Source organism: Halictus rubicundus, unplaced genomic scaffold (assembly GCF_050948215.1).
Source record: "Halictus rubicundus isolate RS-2024b unplaced genomic scaffold, iyHalRubi1_principal scaffold0102, whole genome shotgun sequence".
In the NCBI taxonomy this organism is placed as follows: Eukaryota; Metazoa; Arthropoda; class Insecta; order Hymenoptera; family Halictidae; genus Halictus; species Halictus rubicundus.
Window position 1 is genome coordinate 734,924 of NW_027488643.1, and position 21,106 is coordinate 756,029.

General features: G+C 47.9%; 1 protein-coding gene across 1 annotated transcript in view; it reads right to left on the bottom strand.

The window, feature by feature from the left end:
• Nucleotides 1–8,007, bottom strand: part of LOC143363720 (uncharacterized) — a 238,885-nt gene extending 230,878 nt beyond the window's left edge. The window contains exons 1-4 of the mRNA XM_076804265.1: nt 7,953–8,007; nt 6,960–7,901; nt 5,464–6,272; nt 2,809–5,328 (exon numbers count right to left, since the gene is read on the bottom strand). Of these exons, the coding sequence (XP_076660380.1) occupies nt 2,809–5,328; nt 5,464–6,272; nt 6,960–7,901; nt 7,953–8,007 (4,326 nt within the window). The remainder of the gene's footprint in view (nt 1–2,808; nt 5,329–5,463; nt 6,273–6,959; nt 7,902–7,952) is intronic.
• Between the last annotated feature and the right edge of the window lie 13,099 nt (nt 8,008–21,106).

Below are 21,106 nucleotides of genomic sequence, written 5' to 3' on the forward strand. Positions count from 1 at the left end.
AGGATAGGATAGGTAATTGGATAGGATAGAGGATAGGATAAGGTAGAGGATATTATAGGATAGAGGATAGGATAGGATAGAGGATAGGATAGGATACGATAGAGGATAGGATAGAGGATAGGATAGAGGATCTGATAGAGGATAGGATAGAGGATAGGATAGGATAGAGGATAGGATAGAATAGATGATAGGATAGGATAGAGGATAGGATAGAGGATAGGATAGAGGATAGAATAGAGGATAGGATAGGATAGATGATAGGATAGGATAGAGGATAGGATAGAGGATAGGATAGAGGATAGGATAGGATAGAGGATCGGATAGAGGATAGGATAGGATAGAGGATCGGATAGAGGATAGGATAGGATAGAGGATAGGATAGGATAGAGGATAGGATACGATAGAGGAAAGGATAGGATAGAGGACTGGATACGATACAGGATAGGATTGAGGATGGGATAGGGTAGAGGATAGGATAGAGGATAGGATACAGGATAGGATAGAGGATATTATAGAATAGAGCATTGGATAGAATAGAGGATAGGATAGGATAGAGGATAGGATAGGATAGAGGATAGATGATAGGATAGAGGATAGATGATAGGATAGGATAGAGGATAAGATATTATAGAGGATACTATAGGATAGAGGATAGTATAGGATATAGGATACGATAGGATAGAGGATAGGATAGGAAAGAGGATTTGATAGTATAGAGGATAGGATAGGATAGATGATAGGATAGAATAGAGGATTTTATAGAATAGAGGATAGGATAGGATTGAGGATAGGATAGGATAGAGGATAGGATAGGATAGATGATAGAGGATAGCATAGGATAGAGGATCGGATATTACAGAGGATAGGATAGGATAGTGGATTGGATAGGATAGAGGGTATTATATAGTAGAAGATAGGATAGGGTAGATGATAGGAAAGAGGATAGGATAGGACATTGGATATGATAGAGGATTGGATAGGATAGAGTCTGGGATAAGATTCAGGATAGGATAGCGGATAGGATAGGATCGAGGATAGGATAGGATAGACGAAAGGATAGGATAGAGGATAGGATAGGTAATTGGATAGGATAGAGGATAGGATAAGGTAGAGGATAGTATAGGATAGAGGATAGGATAGGATAGAGGATAGGATAGGATACGATAGAGGATAGGATAGAGGATAGGATAGAGGATAGGATAGAGGATCTGATAGAGGATAGGATAGGATAGAGGATAGGATAGAATAGAGGATCGGATAGAGGATAGGATAGGATAGAGGATAGGATAGGATAGATGATAGGATAGGATAGAGGATAGGATAGAGGATAGGATAGAGGATAGGATAGAGGATAGGATAGGATAGATGATAGGATAGGATAGAGGATAGGATAGAGGATAGGATAGAGGATAGGATAGGATAGATGATAGGATAGGATAGAGGATAGGATAGAGGATAGGATAGGATACAGGACATGATAGGTTAGAGGATAGGATAGTGGATAGGATAGGATAGAGGATAAGATAGGATAGAGTATAGGATAGGGCAGAGGATGGGATAGGATAGAGAATAGCATAGGATAGATGATACTATAGGATAGAGGATAGGATAGGATAGAGGATACGATATTATAGAGGATAGGATAGAGGATAGAATAGGATAGAGGAAAGGATAGGATAGAGGGTATTATAGGATAGAGGATAGGATAGGATTGAGGATAGGATAGAGGATAGGATAGGATAGAGGACATGATAGGATAGAGGATAGGATAGGATAGAGGATAGGATAGGATAGTGGATAGGATAGGATAGAGGATATGATAGGATAGAGTATAGGTGTACTTTCCGACGGAGCGGGCACCTTTCGCGGCGTAGACTCTGTCGTAGAATCTATGAGGAGGCGTAAATTCCTCAATCGAGGGTGTTTCGACGACGCTACTCGGCGCGACCTTACGATCCTTTCGGATGATAAGGATGATAAATATAACTTTGGAATTTAATGCTGCAAGGAGCAAACGGAACTATAGCGGCTGGTCCGCGTGTTGACGAGTTCCGGAGTCTAATCTCGATGTTGCTTTTGCGGGAGTTGCATTTAGACTAAAAGTTTTACCCCAACTCTCCATGCACTCGGGGTGCGTTGGCGTGGAGTGGGGGTATTCCATTTCGGGGTGGCAACGTCGCTGGATTTCGGCGGGCGAAATCACAGCTGTGGGCCCGATGTTCATCGGCCAGGGACCGTCGGATGGTCCCGCGATGCCACCTTTGTAGGTCCACGTTTTATGACAGTACGGTTGGCTGTTGGGGGCGCGAGGAAAATTCTAATGGGCAATTAAGAAAGGTTTCGTGAAGGCGACTTTCTCAAAAACAGCCCTAGAGGCCCGTGTCATAAAACGTGTATACCATCTGCACGCCAAATGTTGGGATGTGCCGATTTGTCAGTCGCGAGTAAAACTATTAAACTATTCTTGAAGGGATCGGTCCCTGGTCCCACCTTGAAATAGCGGTGCCGCGGATTTTCAAGGGGATCTTTTGTTTAACTCGCGGCTGAACATCCTCCCCCCGTTGAGAGACTCGCGATCAAAATAAATCTATATAGGATTAAAGATACGCTAGGTTTAAAGTACTAGAATGAACAAGTAAACTATCTTATGAGCTAAAGCTTAGCGATTACGATAAATTAGTTATTATCGGTTGAGGGATCGCGCGTTCTTGACGTCGATGTTGGATCCCGTGGTTCCTCCTCTGGCTGGTTCGGTAACGGTACAAGCCGTTTTACGCCCCGATCGAGTGTGGTTGTGGCTGTTCTCACTGTTGCAGCTCGAACTATGCCATCAGATCCGGGGTAGACCTTGATGACTCTCCCGAGTGGCCACTGCATCGGTGGTACGTTGTCCTCCCTCAAGAGCACGATGGTGCCCTCCTTGATGGGGTGTGTACCGCTGGACCATCTCGAACGACTCGTCATCTCGTTTAGGTACTCCTTGTACCATCGGTTCCAGAAATGCTGCTTTAGTTTCTGGATATGTTGCCAGGTTGAAAGTCTGTTTGATGGCACATCCCTGAAATCGCGCTCGCGCAGACTCGTTAACGAGTCGCCAATCAGGAAATGGCCAGGAGTTAGGACAAGGGTGTCATTTGGGTCTGATGAAATGGGAGTTAAAGGACGTGAATTTAGAACGGCTTCTATCTCAATAATTAAAGTGTTGAACACTTCAAATGTAAATCGTTCAGCACCTGCGATACGCCAGAAATGACGCTTGAATGATTTCACGGCCGCTTCCCAGATGCCGCCGAAGTGAGGTGTTAATGGAGGAATAAAATTCCACGTGATGGATCGGTCAGCAAGAAAGGTTTTGACCTTCTCGTTGTGGTCATCGGACTGCAAAAGTTCGCGGAGGTCTCGAAGCTCGTTGTTGGCGCCGACGAAATTGGTGCCATTGTCAGAGTAAATGTTAATACAATGACCTCGTCTAGCAATGAAACGACGTAGGGCTGCTATAAATGCTTCGGAGGTAAGATCGCTAACCAATTCTAGGTGAATGGCTTTTACTGAGAGGCAAACGAAAACTGCGACATATACTTTAATGTGGGTTCGACTTCGGTATCGTCGCTCCTTTATGAAAAAGGGACCGCAATAATCAACGCCGACGTTTGCAAATGGGCGTGAGTCGGTGACTCGAGCCTCAGGTAGGTCGCCCATCACGTATTGTGTTGGCGGCGGTTGGACACGGTAGCAGCGGACGCAGTTTCTGATGGTTTTCCCTACCTGACTCCGACCGTCGATGGGCCAATAACGGCGTCTAATCGCGTATAGGGTAGCCTGTGTACCAGCGTGTAATTGTATTCGATGCTCGTGTTCTATTATTAATGCCGTGATTCGAGCCTTTGGGAGGACGATGGGATGTTTTTGCGCGAATGGAATTCGCGAATTCTTCAGACGGCCTCCTACTCGCAGAATTCCGTCTTTGTCGATGAATGGGTTCAGTTGTTGCAGCTTACCCTTAACGCCTATTTCGCTTCTCGAGAGGCAGCGCAATTCTTCTGCAAAGTGTTGTCTTTGTATCAGTTTGATGATTACGTCGTGGGCGTATCTTAGTTCGGAGGATGTCAGACTTCCTTTGGTGGTGTTAGATCCTTTCCATCGGAGACAGCGCGCGATGATTCTTTGAAGCTTTCCCCATGAGGAGCAGTTGTCCAGAATCGTGGTGTCGCAAATTAATGCTTTGAGACAAATCGCGACCCTTTGTTCTGGGATTGTCTCTGGTTGAGGTAGTTCGGTAGTGGGCCAGAAAGATTCTTCTTCGTTGAGCCAAGTCGGACCGTGTTGCCAGATGGAAGGTTGAAGGAAGTCTTCTGGTGATTGACCTCGCGAGATAAGATCGGCCGGGTTGTCGGCAGTGGGTACGTGTCGCCAATCTGCGTTAGCTGTGCGCCTTTGAATTTCCGACACTCTGTTAGCCACGAAGGTTTTTAGAGTGTGTGGAGATGTCTTCACCCAATGGAGAACAATGGTGGAGTCGGTCCAATAGATGGTTTTATGTATTTCCACAGGTAGCGCTTGTTTTGCGGTCTCGACAAGAGAGGTTAGCAGAAGTGCTCCACATAATTCGAGTCGTGGTATTGAGATCGTTTTCAATGGGGCGACCTTGGATTTAGCGAACAAAAGAGTTGTCTCGCTGTGACCGCGTGAGTCGGTTGTACGCAGGTAGAGGCATGCTCCGTAGGCCTTTTCGCTTGCGTCACTAAAACCGTGTAGTTCGACTTTTCTTGGCGATTCAATGATTGTGCGTCGCGGGAACGTGATGTTGTTCAGCGCTGGCAATTTATTATAAAAACGTATCCATTCGGTATGGATATCCATTGGCAGCGACTCGTCCCAGTCAACCTTTATGGTCCAGATCCTTTGTAGTAGCATTTTTGCCGTAATAATTACTGGCCCGAGCAGCCCTAGTGGATCATATATCTTTGCTATTTCTGAGGTGATACTGCGTTTGGTCGAACGTGATGGTGGAGAGCAAGTTTCGACTGCGTACGTAATAGAGTCGTTTGAGGAATTCCAGACAATCCCTAAGGTTTTGAGAGTGGATGACTCTCCCAGGTATAATTTTTTGTTAATGGCCTGCTCGGGCAAGCCAGTCAGAAGAGTAAGGTCATTAGATGCCCATTGTCGTATTGTCAGTCTTGCGGTCTTGAGTATTTGTGTGAGGTCTTCGCGTAAGGATAATGCCTCTTCTATGGTCGATGTACCGGTCAGAACGTCATCCACGTAAAAGTCACGCAATAAAATCTTGCCGGCTTGAGGAAAGCGGTGGCCTTCGTCTCGACTGAGCTGTGTCAAACAGCGAATTGCAAGATATGGTGCAGCAGATAGTCCAAATGTCACAGTATTCAGCTCATAAGTTTTAATAGAACCCGTAGTATCGCGCCAGAGGATACGCCGAAATTTCCTGTCTTCCGGACGTACAAGGAACTGTCGGTACATCTTTTCAATGTCTCCCGTCAGTACGTATCGATGAATGCGGAATCTTAATAAAATGTGGAGTAGATCGTCTTGAATTTTTGGACCGGTGTGGAGAGCGTCATTTAATGCTATGCCTGAATTAGTCGTGGCAGAACCGTCGAAGACTACGCGGAGTTTGGTTGTGTCACTGGTGACCTTAACGACCCCGTGATGTGGTAGGTAATACCCCTCAGGTGACTGTTGTTCCTGTGGCAGTTCGCTCATGTGTCCGAGGTCAAGGTATTCTTGGATCACCGCATGATACTCTTGCTTGAGTGCGGGTTCTCGTTGGAGTTTTCGCTCCAATGAATGGAGTCTTTTTTTCGCTTGTACCTTGGAGTCTCCGAGACGCGACAATTTCTCGTTGAAAGGTAAAGCCACGACGTATCTGCCGTCACGATTCCGAACTGTGTGTTCTTGGAAATGGCTTTCGCAAATTATATCAGATTCAGACAGATGCTGTCTTTGTGGGCCTTCTTCAACCTCCCAGAAACGGGTGAGGTCGAATTGTAACGCGGTGGTCGCGTGGCAAAGTGTGCCATGAGCAGGAGAAGTGACTGGCGCGCTCCCCCCGATGACCCAACCGAGTTGCGATTTTTGAAGGTAGAGATCGGACTCATCTGGGCGTGACAAGACAATTTGGCCGACGCATAAGATTGAGAGGGCTGTTCCGGATCCAAATAACAAATCGATCGGTGCCGGTCGATGGAATTCCGGATCTGCAAGGTGCAGATTCGGCGGAATTTTTATTGTTCCGCGATCAATCTCTTGATCTGGAACGAAAGGCGCGATGTCGTTCACAATGAGGAACGTAAGCGAACGTTGGTAATTGCTTACTCGCGAAGCTATAGTAGCCTTCAGTGCGTGGGTTGCTACAGTGGTCATAGCGTTCAGAGAACCAATGGGAACCGAGCATTTCATCCGCGGGATGTTGATTTTTTGAGCAAGGCGTTCAGAAATTAAGTTAATCGATGCGCAAGTGTCGATTAATGCTCGACAATCTATCGGACGTTTATTTTTGTTGAAGATCTGGATTTGTGCCGTAACTAAAATTTCGTTTGTGATTGCGTTTATGGTGAACGCTCGATGGTAGCCCGTTCCGTTTTGTTCTCTGTGTCTTAGCCGTCATTCTGTATCGGATTGAGCGTTTATTGTTCCGCTTGTTGACGCTTGCTGCTCGAAGTGATGAAGCAACGTGTGGTGTCGTAGCTGACATATTCGGCATGAACCTCGATCGCAATTTTGCGCGCTATGCCCTGGGTGTAGGCAGTTGGTGCATAATTTGGCCCTTTCAACGGCGAACTTGCGTTTTTCGGGAGTCATTCCGCGGAATTTTTCGCAACCCCATGTGCTATGATCTCCGTAGCAGATCGGGCACTCCTTCGGTTGTGAATTTGGACGCGTTTCGTTAAAATTCGACGCGTTTTTTGATTTGTTATCGGCGGTCTGACGTGTTTTACTCGTTACGAAAGCGTGTGATCTGGCGGGTGGTCTTGTTGACTGCGGATGGCTTGTGAAGTTCGCGCTGGGGCGTGTCGATTGCGGATAGCTTGTAAAATTCGGTCTAGGGCGTAATGGCACCGCGGAGGCACTGGATGGTCCAGTTTGTGCGCAACTTGCGCGTTTCTCGAGAAAATCCAAGAGGTCCGTGTACGACGGCATGTTTTTGCCTTTTATCGTTAGTTCCCAAAGCCATGCAGTGTCGCTGCTAACCTTGGATAATATCATTGATATTAAAAAGCCGTTACATCTTGTGAAGTCTTCTCCTAGATTTTTCAAGGCTCGTAGATGCTGGTTGACCGAGTTCACGAGATCGTCTAACGCCTCTGGAGTGTCCTTTACTAATCTCGGATAATCCCTAATTGCGTCGCAATGTTTTAAGATTATTCTCCGCGGACAATCGTACTTCCTTTTGAGCAGTTCTATTGCATCGTAATAATTCGCGTCTGTCGTGTTTAACGCGGAGATGCACTTCAACGCCTTTCCGTGTAAGGTTGAACGGAGGTACTGCAGTTTTTGCAACGGAGTCAGATTTTCATTCGAGTCAATCGTTGATTTGAATGTGTCGAAATATGATACCCAATCTTCGATGTTTCCGTCGAACGATGGCAACCGCATTTCTGGTAACTTGATTGCCATCGGAGCAGTTACCGATGTCGCGAGTGACTCGACTGTTCCGCGACGTTGGGGCAAAGTTGGTTGCGCCTTTTCTATTATTTTGTTGGCTCTGACAACTATCACGTAGTACTCGTTTTGTATCTCGTATCGGCGAGGTTCCTGGTTTTCGTCTAATGCCTCTAGCTCGGATTGTATATCATCGAAACGCTTCCAAAATTCAATGAGACCGTTCAAATGCATTTTTATAAGATCTATGTCAGGTGGTTGTTCGGTATCGACGGAATCTAAGAATTTCGAGAATGCCGTAATCTGACCGATTACACTGCCGCGCTTACGCTTTAAAGTGCTGAGAGCCGTTGCTTGATACAAGGATGGGTTTGTCGGAGGCATTTTGTGATGAAGGAGATGTTTTGGGAGATTGACGAACGAAAAACGAGCCTACCTTTGATGCGCTGAATTCAGGATGGTGAACTGGTGTCAGACACCTGGCGTTGACCCAAATCGTCAATTGCTTGGCCCACAAACTGCGACTTTCCAGATGCTGGTTGGTCCAGCCCTTGGTAATCCGGGATACTGCAAGTTGTTGGGATGCTGGTTGGTCCAGACAGGATCTCCCGATTGCAGGTGTTGTCCCGTTGTAAACGATGCGCAAGGCTGCGTTGAATCACGTTCACAAAGTCTTTTGTCCACTGTAACTGTCACTCAGTGTCATTTATTTTTTGGATCACACGGCACTGATGATCCGGCTCGAAGGACCAATGTACTTTCCGACGGAGCGGGCACCTTTCGCGGCGTAGACTCTGTCGTAGAATCTATGAGGAGGCGTAAATTCCTCAATCGAGGGTGTTTCGACGACGCTACTCGGCGCGACCTTACGATCCTTTCGGATGATAAGGATGATAAATATAACTTTGGAATTTAATGCTGCAAGGAGCAAACGGAACTATAGCGGCTGGTCCGCGTGTTGACGAGTTCCGGAGTCTAATCTCGATGTTGCTTTTGCGGGAGTTGCATTTAGACTAAAAGTTTTACCCCAACTCTCCATGCACTCGGGGTGCGTTGGCGTGGAGTGGGGGTATTCCATTTCGGGGTGGCAACGTCGCTGGATTTCGGCGGGCGAAATCACAGCTGTGGGCCCGATGTTCATCGGCCAGGGACCGTCGGATGGTCCCGCGATGCCACCTTTGTAGGTCCACGTTTTATGACAGTACGGTTGGCTGTTGAGGGCGCGAGGAAAATTCTAATGGGCAATTAAGAAAGGTTTCGTGAAGGCGACTTTCTCAAAAACAGCCCTAGAGGCCCGTGTCATAAAACGTGTATACCATCTGCACGCCAAATGTTGGGATGTGCCGATTTGTCAGTCGCGAGTAAAACTATTAAACTATTCTTGAAGGGATCGGTCCCTGGTCCCACCTTGAAATAGCGGTGCCGCGGATTTTCAAGGGGATCTTTTGTTTAACTCGCGGCTGAACAATAGGGTAGGGCAGAGTATGGGATAGGATAGAGGATACGATAGGATAGAGGATAGGATAGATGATAGGATAGCATAGAGGATAGGATAGGATTGACGATAGGAAAGGGTACAGAATAGGATAGATGATAGGATAGGATATAGGGTAGGATAGGGTAGAGGATATTATAGGACAGAGGATAGGATAGGATAGGATAGGATTGAGGATATTATAGGACAGAGGATAGGATAGGATAGGATTGAGGATAGGATAGGATAGTGGATACGATATTATAGGGGATAGGATAGGATAGAGGATAGGATAGGATAGAGGATGGGATAGGTTAGAGGACAGGATAGGATAGAGGATAGGATAGGGCAGAGGATGGGATAGGATAGGATTGAGGATAGGATAGGATAGAGGATAGGATAGGATAGAGGATAGGATAGGATAGATGACAGGATAGGTTAGAGGATAGAATAGAGGATAGGATAGGGTATAGGGTAGGATAGGATAGAGGATATTATAGGACAGAGGATAGGATAGGATAGGATTGAGGATAGGATAGGATAGAGGATATGATATTATAGGGGATAGGATAGGATAGAGGATAGGATAGGATAGAGGATGATATAGGTTAGAGGACAGGATAGGATAGAGGATAGGATAGGGCAGAGGATGGGATAGGATAGGATTGAGGATAGGATAGGATAGAGGATAGGATAGGATTCAGGATAGGATAAAATAGAGGATAGGATAATATAGAAGATAGGATAGCATGGAGTATAGGATAGGATTAAGGATAGGATAGGATAGAGGATAGGATAGGATAGAGGATATGGTAGGATAGAGTATAGGATAGGGCAGAGGATGGGATAGGATAGAGAATAGCATAGGATAGATGATAGTATAGGATAGAGGATAGGATAGGATAGAGGATACGATATTATAGAGGATAGGATAGAGGATAGAATAGGATAAAGGAAAGGATAGGATAGAGGGTATTATAGGATAGAGGATAGGATAGAGGATAGGATAGCATATAGGGTAGGATAGGATAGAGGATATTATAGGACAGAGGATAGGATAGGATAGGATTGAGGATAGGATAGTGGATACGATATTATAGGGGATAGGATAGGATAGAGGATAGGATAGGATAGAGGATGGGATAGGTTAGAGGACAGGATAGGATAGAGGATAGGATAGGGCAGAGGATGGGATAGGATAGGATTGAGGATAGGATAGGATAGAGGATAGGATAGGATAGAGGATAGGATAGGATAGATGACAGGATAGGTTAGAGGATAGAATAGAGGATAGGATAGGGTATAGGGTAGGATAGGATAGAGGATATTATAGGACAGAGGATAGGATAGGATAGGATTGAGGATAGGATAGGATAGAGGATATGATATTATAGGGGATAGGATAGGATAGAGGATAGGATAGGATAGAGGATGATATAGGTTAGAGGACAGGATAGGATAGAGGATAGGATAGGGCAGAGGATGGGATAGGATAGGATTGAGGATAGGATAGGATAGAGGATAGGATAGGATTCAGGATAGGATAAAATAGAGGATAGGATAATATAGAAGATAGGATAGCATGGAGTATAGGATAGGATTAAGGATAGGATAGGATAGAGGATAGGATAGGATAGAGGATATGGTAGGATAGAGTATAGGATAGGGCAGAGGATGGGATAGGATAGAGAATAGCATAGGATAGATGATAGTATAGGATAGAGGATAGGATAGGATAGAGGATACGATATTATAGAGGATAGGATAGAGGATAGAATAGGATAAAGGAAAGGATAGGATAGAGGGTATTATAGGATAGAGGATAGGATAGAGGATAGGATAGCATATAGGGTAGGATAGGATAGAGGATATTATAGGACAGAGGATAGGATAGGATAGGATTGAGGATAGGATAGTGGATACGATATTATAGGGGATAGGATAGGATAGAGGATAGGATAGGATAGAGGATGGGATAGGTTAGAGGACAGGATAGGATAGAGGATAGGATAGGGCAGAGGATGGGATAGGATAGGATTGAGGATAGGATAGGATAGAGGATAGGATAGGATAGAGGATAGGATAGGATAGAAAATATGATAGGATAGAGGATAGGATAGAGGATAGGATAGCATATAGGGTAGGATAGGATAGAGGATATTATAGGACAGAGGATAGGATAGGATAGGATTGAGGATAGGATAGGATAGTGGATACGATATTATAGGGGATAGGATAGGATAGAGGATAGGATAGGATAGGGCAGAGGATGGGATAGGATAGGATTGAGGATAGGATAGGATAGAGGATAGGATAGGATAGAGGATAGGATAGGATAGATGACAGGATAGGTTAGAGGATAGAATAGAGGATAGGATAGGGTATAGGGTAGGATAGGATAGAGGATATTATAGGACAGAGGATAGGATAGGATAGGATTGAGGATAGGATAGGATAGAGGATATGATATTATAGGGGATAGGATAGGATAGAGGATAGGATAGGATAGAGGATAGGATAGGATAGAGGATAGGATAGGATAGAGGATAGGATAGGCTAGAGGATAGGATAGGATAGAGGACAGGATAGGATAGAGGATAGGATAGGGCAGAGGATGGGATAGAATAGGATTGAGGATAGGATAGAGGATAGGATAGGATTGAGGATAGGATAAAATAGAGGATAGGATAATATAGAAGATAGGATAGGAGATAGGATAGGATAGGATAGAGGATAGGATAGGATAGAGGATAGGATAGGATAGAAGATATTAGAGGACAGAGGATAGGATAGGATAGGATTGAGGATAGGATAGGATAGAGGATATGATATTATAGGGGATAGGATAGGATAGAGGATAGGATAAGATAGAGGATGATATAGGTTAGAGGACAGGATAGGATAGAGGATAGGATAGGGCAGAGGATGGGATAGGATAGGATTGAGGATAGGATAGGATTGAGGATAGAATATCGGATAGGATAGGATAGAGACCATGATAGGATAGAGGATAGGATAGTGGATAGGATAGGATAGAGGATAAGATAGGATAGAGTATAGGATAGGGCAGAGGATGGGATAGGATAGAGAATAGCATAGGATAGATGATACTATAGGATAGAGGATAGGATAGGATAGAGGATACGATATTATAGAGGATAGGATAGAGGATAGAGTAGGATAGAGGAAAGGATAGGATAGAGGGTATTATTTGATAGTGGATAGGATAGGATAGAGGGTATTATAGGATAGTGGATAGGATAGGATGGAGGATATGATAGGATAGAGTATAGGGTAGGATAGAGGATACGATATTATAGAGGATAGGATAGAGGATAGGATAGGATAGTGGATAGGATAGGATAGAGGATATGATAGGATAGAGTATAGGATAGGGCAGAGGATGGGATAGGATACAGGATACGATAGGATAGCATGGAGAATAGGATAGGATTAAGGATAGGATAGGATTAAGGATAGGATAGGATAGAGGATAGGATAGAGGATAGGATAGGATAGAGGATATGATAGGATAGAGGATAGGATAGGATAGAGGATAGGATACAATAGAGGATAGGATAGGATAGTGGATAGGATAGGATAGAGGATAGGATAGGATAGGATACAGGATAGGATAGGATACAGGATAGGATAGGATACAGGATAGGATAGGATAGAGGCTGGGTTGGATAGAGGATAGGATAGGATAGAGGATAGGATAGGATAGAGGATAGGATAGGATAGAGGATAGGACAGGATAGAGGATAGGATAGGATAGAGGATAGGATAGGATAGAGGATAGGATAGGATAGAGGATAGGATAGGATAGAGGATAGGATAGGATAGAGGATAGGATAGGATAGACGATAGGATACGATAGAGGATAGGATAGGATAGAGGATAGGATAGGATAGAGGATAGGATAGGATAGAGGATAGGATCAGATAGAGGATAGGATAGGATAGAGGATAGGATAGGATAGAGGATAGGATAGGCTACAGGATAGGATAGGATAGAGGATAGGATAGGATAGAGGATAGGGTCGGATAGAGGATAGGATAGACGATAGGATAGGATAGAGGATATGATAGGATAGATGATAGGATATGATACAGTATAGGATAGGGGATTGGATAGGATAGAGGATAGGATTTGATAGAAGACACGATAGGGTAGGATGGCGGAAAGGATATTATAGAGTATAGAATAGGATAGAGGATGCGATAGGGGATTGGATCGGATACAGGATCGGAGACGGAAGAAGATAGGATAGGATAGTTTAGAGAATAGGATAGGATAGATGATATTGCAGGATAGAGGACAGGATAGGATAGAGGATAGGATAGGATAGAGGATAGGATGAGTTAGAGGATAGGATAGGATAGAGGATAGGATAGAGGATAGGATAGAGGATTGGATAGGATAGACGATACGATAGGATAGAGGATAGGATAGAGGATAGGATAGGATAGAGAATAGGATAGGATAGAGGATAGGATAGAGTATTGGATAGGATAGAGTATACGATAGGATAGAGGATAGGATGGAGAATAGGATAGGATAGAGGATACGATAGGGGATTGGATCGGATACAGGATAGGAGACGGTAGAGGATAGGATAGGATAGGATAGAGGATAGGATTGGGGATTGGATACGATAGAGGATACGATAGGATAGATGATATTATAGGAAAGAGGATAGGATAGGATGGGGGATAGGATGGGATATATGATAGGATATGTTAGAGTATATTATAGGGGATTGGATAGGGTAGAGGATACGATAGGATAGAGGATAGGATAGCATAGACGATAGGATAGGATAGGGGATAGGATAGGATAGAGGATAGGATAGGATCGAGGATAGGATAGGATAGTGGAAAGGATAGGATAGTGGAAACGATAGGATAGAGGATGGGATAGGGGATTAGATAGGATAGAGGATAGGAGACGAAAGAGGATAGGATTGGATAGAGAATAGGATAGAGGATAGGATAGAGGATTGGATAGGATAGAGGATATTATAGGATAGAGGATTGGATATGATAGAGGATACGATATTATAGAGGATAGGATAGGATAGCGGATAGAATAGGATGGAGTATAGGATAGAATTGAGGATAGGATAGGGTTGAGGATAGGATAGGATAGAGGATAGGATAGGATAGAGGATAGGATAGGATAGGGAATAGGATAGGATAGATGATATTATAGGAAAGAGGATAGGATATGATAGAGGTCCCCAGCGACGGCGGGGGAAGAGAGGGCAGTGGTCACTGCCGGGGAGGAGATGGCAGTGGTTACTGCCGGGGAGGACGCGGCCGCGGTCATCGCGGACGAGGACTCGGATGGGGGTGAAACAATCATCTCCATCTCGAGCTCCGTCGGTTCCATCACGACGCGCGTGGGCGCGGAGAAGCGGGGCGCGACATCTGGGGTCTCTGTCCCCAAGCGTGCCCGGTTAGAGGGGGGGGGGCAGCACACCCGTGGCGGTTCGGTGCCGCAGGCGGACCCCGGGGAGGGCTCGTCGGGGACGCCCATCATGGACCTGGGCCTCGGCGGCCGCGCCGAGAGGAGTCAGACGAGGAGGGTCGATGACCTCATCGAGCTGGGTGGGAGGATGCCAACGGCACAGCTGGTGGGGGAGGTGGAGGAGGCGATGTTGAGGGTGGAGAGAGTCTCCACCGTCTCAAAGGGCCTCAAGGGGGACCTGGCTAAAGACTTGCGGGATTGTTCTGCAGTCGCCAGGGCCCACTGCACCACCTTGATGCAGCGGTGCTTTTCCGGGAAGGCGTGGCAGGGGAGCCAGGAGGTAGCCCGCCTCCGCGAGCAGAACGCGGACCTCGCGAAGGAGGCTGGTGACCTCCGGGCGAGGCTCCGGTCAATGGAGGCCGGGCGGCCGGCGAACACCGACAGCGGTCGCCGGGCGGGGCATGCGCCAATAGAGGAGGCGCCCCCCGCCTCCTCGACAGCGGGGGTCCGTACGCGGGGGACGGAGGCGATAGGGTCGTCGGGGGAGGTAGCGGGAGTTTTGGACTCTGAAGCCCTGCTTCTCCGGGTCGGCGCGCTGATAACGGCCAGGAACCGGGAGCTAGAGGCCCGGATGGAGGAGCGGTTCAGGACGATTCTGGCCAGGTTGGCCCCGGCCCTCCGGGCGGAAGGTAAGTCGGCGCGCGAGGCGACGCCGGTGGCTTCTCTGCCGGCGACGTCTGTCACCAAGGGGACTGGACCGGTGGTCGTGTCCAACGTGAGGGTGGTGCCCCCCGTTGTCATTCCGCCACTGGTCGTCCCGGCCTCGTGGATGGAGGTGACGGCTAAGGCGGTGAAGAAGGACAAGAAGAAGATGGCCGCGGAGGAGGCTGCGGCGAGAGCAGCCGCGGCCGAGGCAGCTGCCGCTGCTTCACGGCTGCGGGCTGCGAGGGAGCCGAGGGCGGCGGGCGGCGCGAGCGCGGCGAACCCCGCCGCCGGGAGGGACGGTGGCCTGGGACGCACTCCCAGAACGGGAGCAGTGGCCATCACCATCCCCGAGAGCTGCAAGCTCACTTACTCGGAGGTGATGGCCAGGGCAAAAGTGAGGGTGGACCTCAAGGCTATCGGGATCGAGTCGGGGGTGAATCCCAGGCGGTCGAAAACCGGAGGGATCCTCCTGGTGGTCAGGGGCACGGGGTGCCAGGAGAAGGCACGGGTCCTCTCCGGGAGGATCGCCGAGGCGCTTGGGGGGACCGGGGTTAAGGTCTCCCAAGCGGTCAAGCGCGGCGAGGTGCGCGTGGCGGGCCTGGACGACTCGGTGTCGTCCGGTGACGTAGCTGCGGCGCTGGCGGCGGCGGCGGGGTGTTCCGCGGCGGAGTTCCGGTTCGGCGAGATCCGCAGACCCGCCTCGGAGCAGGCGCTGGGCTCCTGTTGGGCCCAGGGCCCCCTCGCGGCCGTCAAGAAAGTGGTGGCGGGGGGCCGGCTGCTGGTCGGCTGGTCCTCGGCCCGCGTCCAGGCGCTGAGGGAGCGGCCCCTCCAATGCTTCCGTTGCTTGGAGACGGGGCACACGCGGGCGACATGTAAGAGCGCGGTCGACAGAGGCGCGTTGTGCTACCGCTGCGGGGCGGCGGAGCACCGGGCTTCGGCCTGCAAGGTCGCCCCCAGATGTCCGCTCTGCGCGGACCTGGGGAGACCATCGGGCCATAGATTCGGGGCCAAAGCGTGTGCTCCGGCTCCCAAGAGGGGCCGCGCGGCGACGAAAGAGAAAGGCGCGTCTTGGGCTGCATCCGCGCAGCGGCCGCAGACGGCGCTGGGGGCCCAGCCCCCCCCCCCACCCCAGGGAGGGGAGTCTGCAGAGCCCATGTCAGAGTAGGTACTTTTAATCCTACTCCGGTTCTCCAGGCGAACCTCAACCACTCGCGCGCGACACAGGACCTGTTTGTCCAAGCCGTGCGCGAGTGGGGGGCTGGGCTGGCAGTTGCGGCGGAGCCGTACGCCGTCCCCGAACACCCCTTCTGGGTGGGGGACGAGAGCGGCTCCGTAGTAATAGTGGCGGGAAGCCGCCCCGGGTCCCCGTCGGTCTCCCTTCTGGAGCGGGGCGAGGGATTCGTGGCGGTGCAATGGGGGGACATCGCGGTTGTGGGGATCTACATCTCGCCGAGCTGTGGCCTCGATCAATTTCGGGGTTCCTGGGCGGGCTGAACAGCTGCATCGCGCGGTGCAGCGCCCGCCCGGTTCTCGTTCTGGGAGACTTCAATGCCCACGCGGTATCGTGGGGGAGTCCCAGGACGACCACTAGGGGTAGCGAGGTGTTAACCTGGGCGGCCGGCCTGGATCTCCGGTTGATTAACCGGGGATCCACGCCGACGTGCGTGCGTCCGCAGGGGGTCTCGATTATCGACCTGAGATGGGGGACTCCCTCGGCCGTGCGCCGGGTGTCGGGATGGAAGGTGGCCGAGGAGATTGAGATTGCGTCAGACCATACGCCCATCGTCATGAACGTGTGGCCCACCCTCCACACGTGGGATTCCCGGCCGGGCCGGGGGTCCGACGGCCGCGATGGGCCTTGAAGCGGCTGGACGCGGACGCGTTCGGGGCCTCGGTAGCCGCGGCGACATGGACGGGGCCGGCCCTGTCTGAGCTGACGCCTGCGCAAGGGGCGAGGCGGCTGCGGGAGGTAATGACGGCGGTGTGCGACACCGCCATGCCCCGCATCCGGTTCGCCCCAAGGAGGGCGGCGTACTGGTGGTCCGCCGGCATTGCGGAGCTCCGGCGTGCCTGCAATGCCGCGCGGCGCCGGTACGGCCGAGAAATCACAAGATTCAGAACTTCCAATTCCGCTGTGATTCAACGGTCAGCAGCTGCATTTCTTCGGAAGTCTTTCATCATTCTCCACTCTATGCGACGCTCGCGATGCCTTGTACATCGTCTTAGTAGACTCCCATCAGTTCTGCAGACATCCAACCACTCCGCTGGTAGTCGCATAAGAATGAGATCTACGTCTAGAGGTTCCTGTGACGACTCGGACTGTAGGTAAAATGACGTGTGTTCGGTTTTTTACAAAGTACTTTATTAAGCCGACGGAGTAGGGAAGGCGCGTGTACAAAATCTGACCCGCTGTCTCGGATGGTCGCTATTTATATTTTCGTCGGGAAAGGCGTTACCTTTTCCGAAGGTACCGGGGTGGAGCCTACAACTTTGAGGCCGTCAGAGTGGTAGTTTTATTTTTTATTGCTTCCGCCTGTTCGGCGGGCGAAGGGAAATCCCTGTCGCTCGGTTAGGCGACTATAAACACTTTGGGACTTTCCTTGACCGTGCTGGCCGCGTGGCCAGGCGGTCCCGTAGCGGTGCACAGGCTGGCGATGCTTCTGTTATTGCACACGTAAAACCAATAAAGAAGTAAAGTCATTTTTGACTTTGCAGATGCCGAGGACGGTTTTATGGCCTAATCCTTGACGTCTGTAAGCTGACCGTCCTAATGGTTATTACGGTCGCCAACCGTGAGCCGCTACATTCCAAAAGTCAGGTCACGCAAAAGAAAACCTTGAAGTGCTCCGTATTGTCGCTGTGGGGATAAGAACTTCCGTGCTTCTGCACTGTAGATTTTTGATTGGATCAACGTATTCAGGTTTCAGTTACAGAACACTATGGAAAATACGTTATTAAATAAATCTTAAAATAAATACCTCTGTTAGATTTTGTTAATCCTTATGTTCCCGAAGGATCTTCAGGTTGTCCTATTAAACCTCTTCACCTTATTTTGTATAATACATGCCTTTATTTCTGTACATATACACGTGGTAGCAGAGCGTGGTTAGATAAAGAAGAAAAATACATCGAGAATAGAATAGACTAGAGGGCGCGCAGGAAGCAGTTGAGTGAGCGCGGTGAATTTATTTCTAACACCCCCTCTCAACGTGGACACTTATCAATGGCATTCAGTCCTAAGCCGCGCATTAATTTAGCGTGATTGACATTACAAAGACTCTTAGTTAACAAGTCTGCCAGCATGTTTTGCGTTGGGATATATTCAACATCGACCCCCCCCCCCCCCCCTTGATATATCTCGCGGATATAGTGATAGCGGATATCGATGTGCTTGGTTCGCGAATGGAATACTGGATTCTTTATCAACTTTTGGGCTCCTTGATTATCGCAATATACGATGGCTCCCCCATGGTCAACTTCGGACATCGCAAGTTTGCTCAAGAGGCTTCGCAGGTAAACCGCTTCCTTGATTGAATCAGTTAGCACCATGTACTCAGCCTCCACACTCGACAGTGCAACGCATCTCTGTCTTCTAGACTCCCACGTGATGGGTGCGTCTGCTAATCTCAATATGTAGCCTGTTTGGGATTTCCTATCATCCATGTTGCTGCCCCAGTCTGAGTCCACAAATCCGTGAAAATCGCATCCCGTCTTTTTGTAAGTGATACCGTGCGATATCGTCCTTTAAGGTAACGTAGTACCCTTTTCGCGGATGTCCAGTGCTTCCCTCCTGGATTTTCATTAAATCGGCTCAACATACTTACAGCATATTCTATGTCCGGCCTCGTGGATACTGCCGCATACATAAGTGAGCCCACCAAAGATCGGTATGGTTCAGACTTCATTCTCGATCGTTCATCGTCAGTCTTTGGTCTCATTTCCTGTGATAATTTGATCTTCGGCTCTAGTGGTGTTTGTACTGGTTTGGCATCCATCATTACGAAACGTTGTAGTATGCCTGTAATATACTTTTTCTGAAACATATATAATTCACCGGATTTATTATTGCGTTTAAATTCAATTCCCAGACAATAACTCAGTGGTCCAAAATCCTTCGTGCGAAAATCAGTGCTCAACTCTTTCTTGAGTTGGTTGAATGCACTTAGTTGGTTCGTCGCTATGTTAATGTCGTCCACGTATACGACCACTATAAGTACATTCTGTTCACATTTTCGGAATTACAAACATTTATCCGCATTTATAGCCCTCAATCCGAATGATTTTGGCTTACTATCTAGCTTTTGAAACCATTGTCTTCCAGACTGTTTCAAACCATGAAGTGCCTTTTTCAAGAGTAGAACCTTCCCTGTGTTATCTCGAAATCCTTCAGGTTGTTCCATGTGAATTTCCTCTTCAAGGTCGCCATTTATATAAGCCATTTCCACATCCAATTGGAATAATGACAGATTCCATTCGGCGGCAAGCGCCATGACAATCCTTATCGTGCCTATTCTGGCCACTGGTGCATACGTTTCCATGAAATCTATGCCAGGTTGCTGGGCAAAACCTTTTGCCACCAGTCGCGCTTTTCGGCGCTCAATGGTTCCATCAGAACGGAGTTTTGTTCTTAGAACCCACTTACATCCAATAACATTTTTGTTAGTCGGCTTTTCAACTTCAATCCATGCACCCGCGCTTTTGAGAGCGTCATATTCCTTCTCCATTGCGCTTTTCCAGTCATTTGAATTCGGACCTTTTAGTGCTTCTTCCAATGTTGGATATTCTTCGTGGATCATGTTAGCTTGATGTTGGATAGGTACCAGGTTGTATTGTTTCTTCGGCGCACCTCTGTTTCCTGTTCGAATGATTTTTGGCCTGCCACGTCCTCTCCTGAAACCACTGTTGGGTCGGTTTTCATTCAGACTGTGGCCAGAATCTTCATTCGAATCATGGCTTTCCTCATCCTCATGGATATTGCCATCAGCCTCTTCAGCCTCGGTTTCCAGTGACATGTTATTGTCATTTGTTAATGCAACTTTCAGAGTGCCTTTTTCAACCTCCTTTTTGAAATCTTTCTCGATGAATCTCACGTCTCTGCTTTTGATCAGTTTCTGTGATTGTGTGTTCCAGAGTCTGTATGCCTTTGCGTCATCTGCGTAGTCTGTAAAAATACATGCTTGCGACTTTGATATTAGTTTATCGCGGTTAGGCGTATTGTCTACAGCGTATGCTTTGCATCCAAAAATCCTAAAATGTGATACGTCAGGCTTCTTTCCAAACCAACATTCGTACGGTGTGACATCCTTCAAAGCTTTAGTAGCAGATCAGTTCCTTATGTGCATCGAGGTATTTATCGCTTATGTCCAGAATTTCTTTGGTAGATCAGCGTGTATTAATATACATCTTGCCATTTCGACGAGCGTTCTATTCAACCTCTCAGCGACACCACTTTGTTGTGGCGTGTATGCAACAGTTCTTTCATGCTTAATTCCCCACTCACTTAGTTGTTTGCTGAACTCCTTACCGCAATATTCGAGTCTATTATCCGTTCTTAAGGTCTTGATCTTTTTACCAATTTCATTTTCAGCTAGAGCCTTGAATTCTTTAAAAGCTTCTTTCACTTGATCCTTTGACTTTAAGAAGTATATCTTCGTCCACCTTGTTTTGTCGTCTATAAAGCTAGCAAAATATTTTGCCCCACCAATAGATGTGGTACGCATCAGCCCACAAACGTCTGAATGTATCAATTCAAGTGGTTGTTTGCTGTTATGGGTCGATGGAGTGAATGGAATTTTAGTTTGCTTACCCTTTATGCAGGTTTCACAGGTGAGC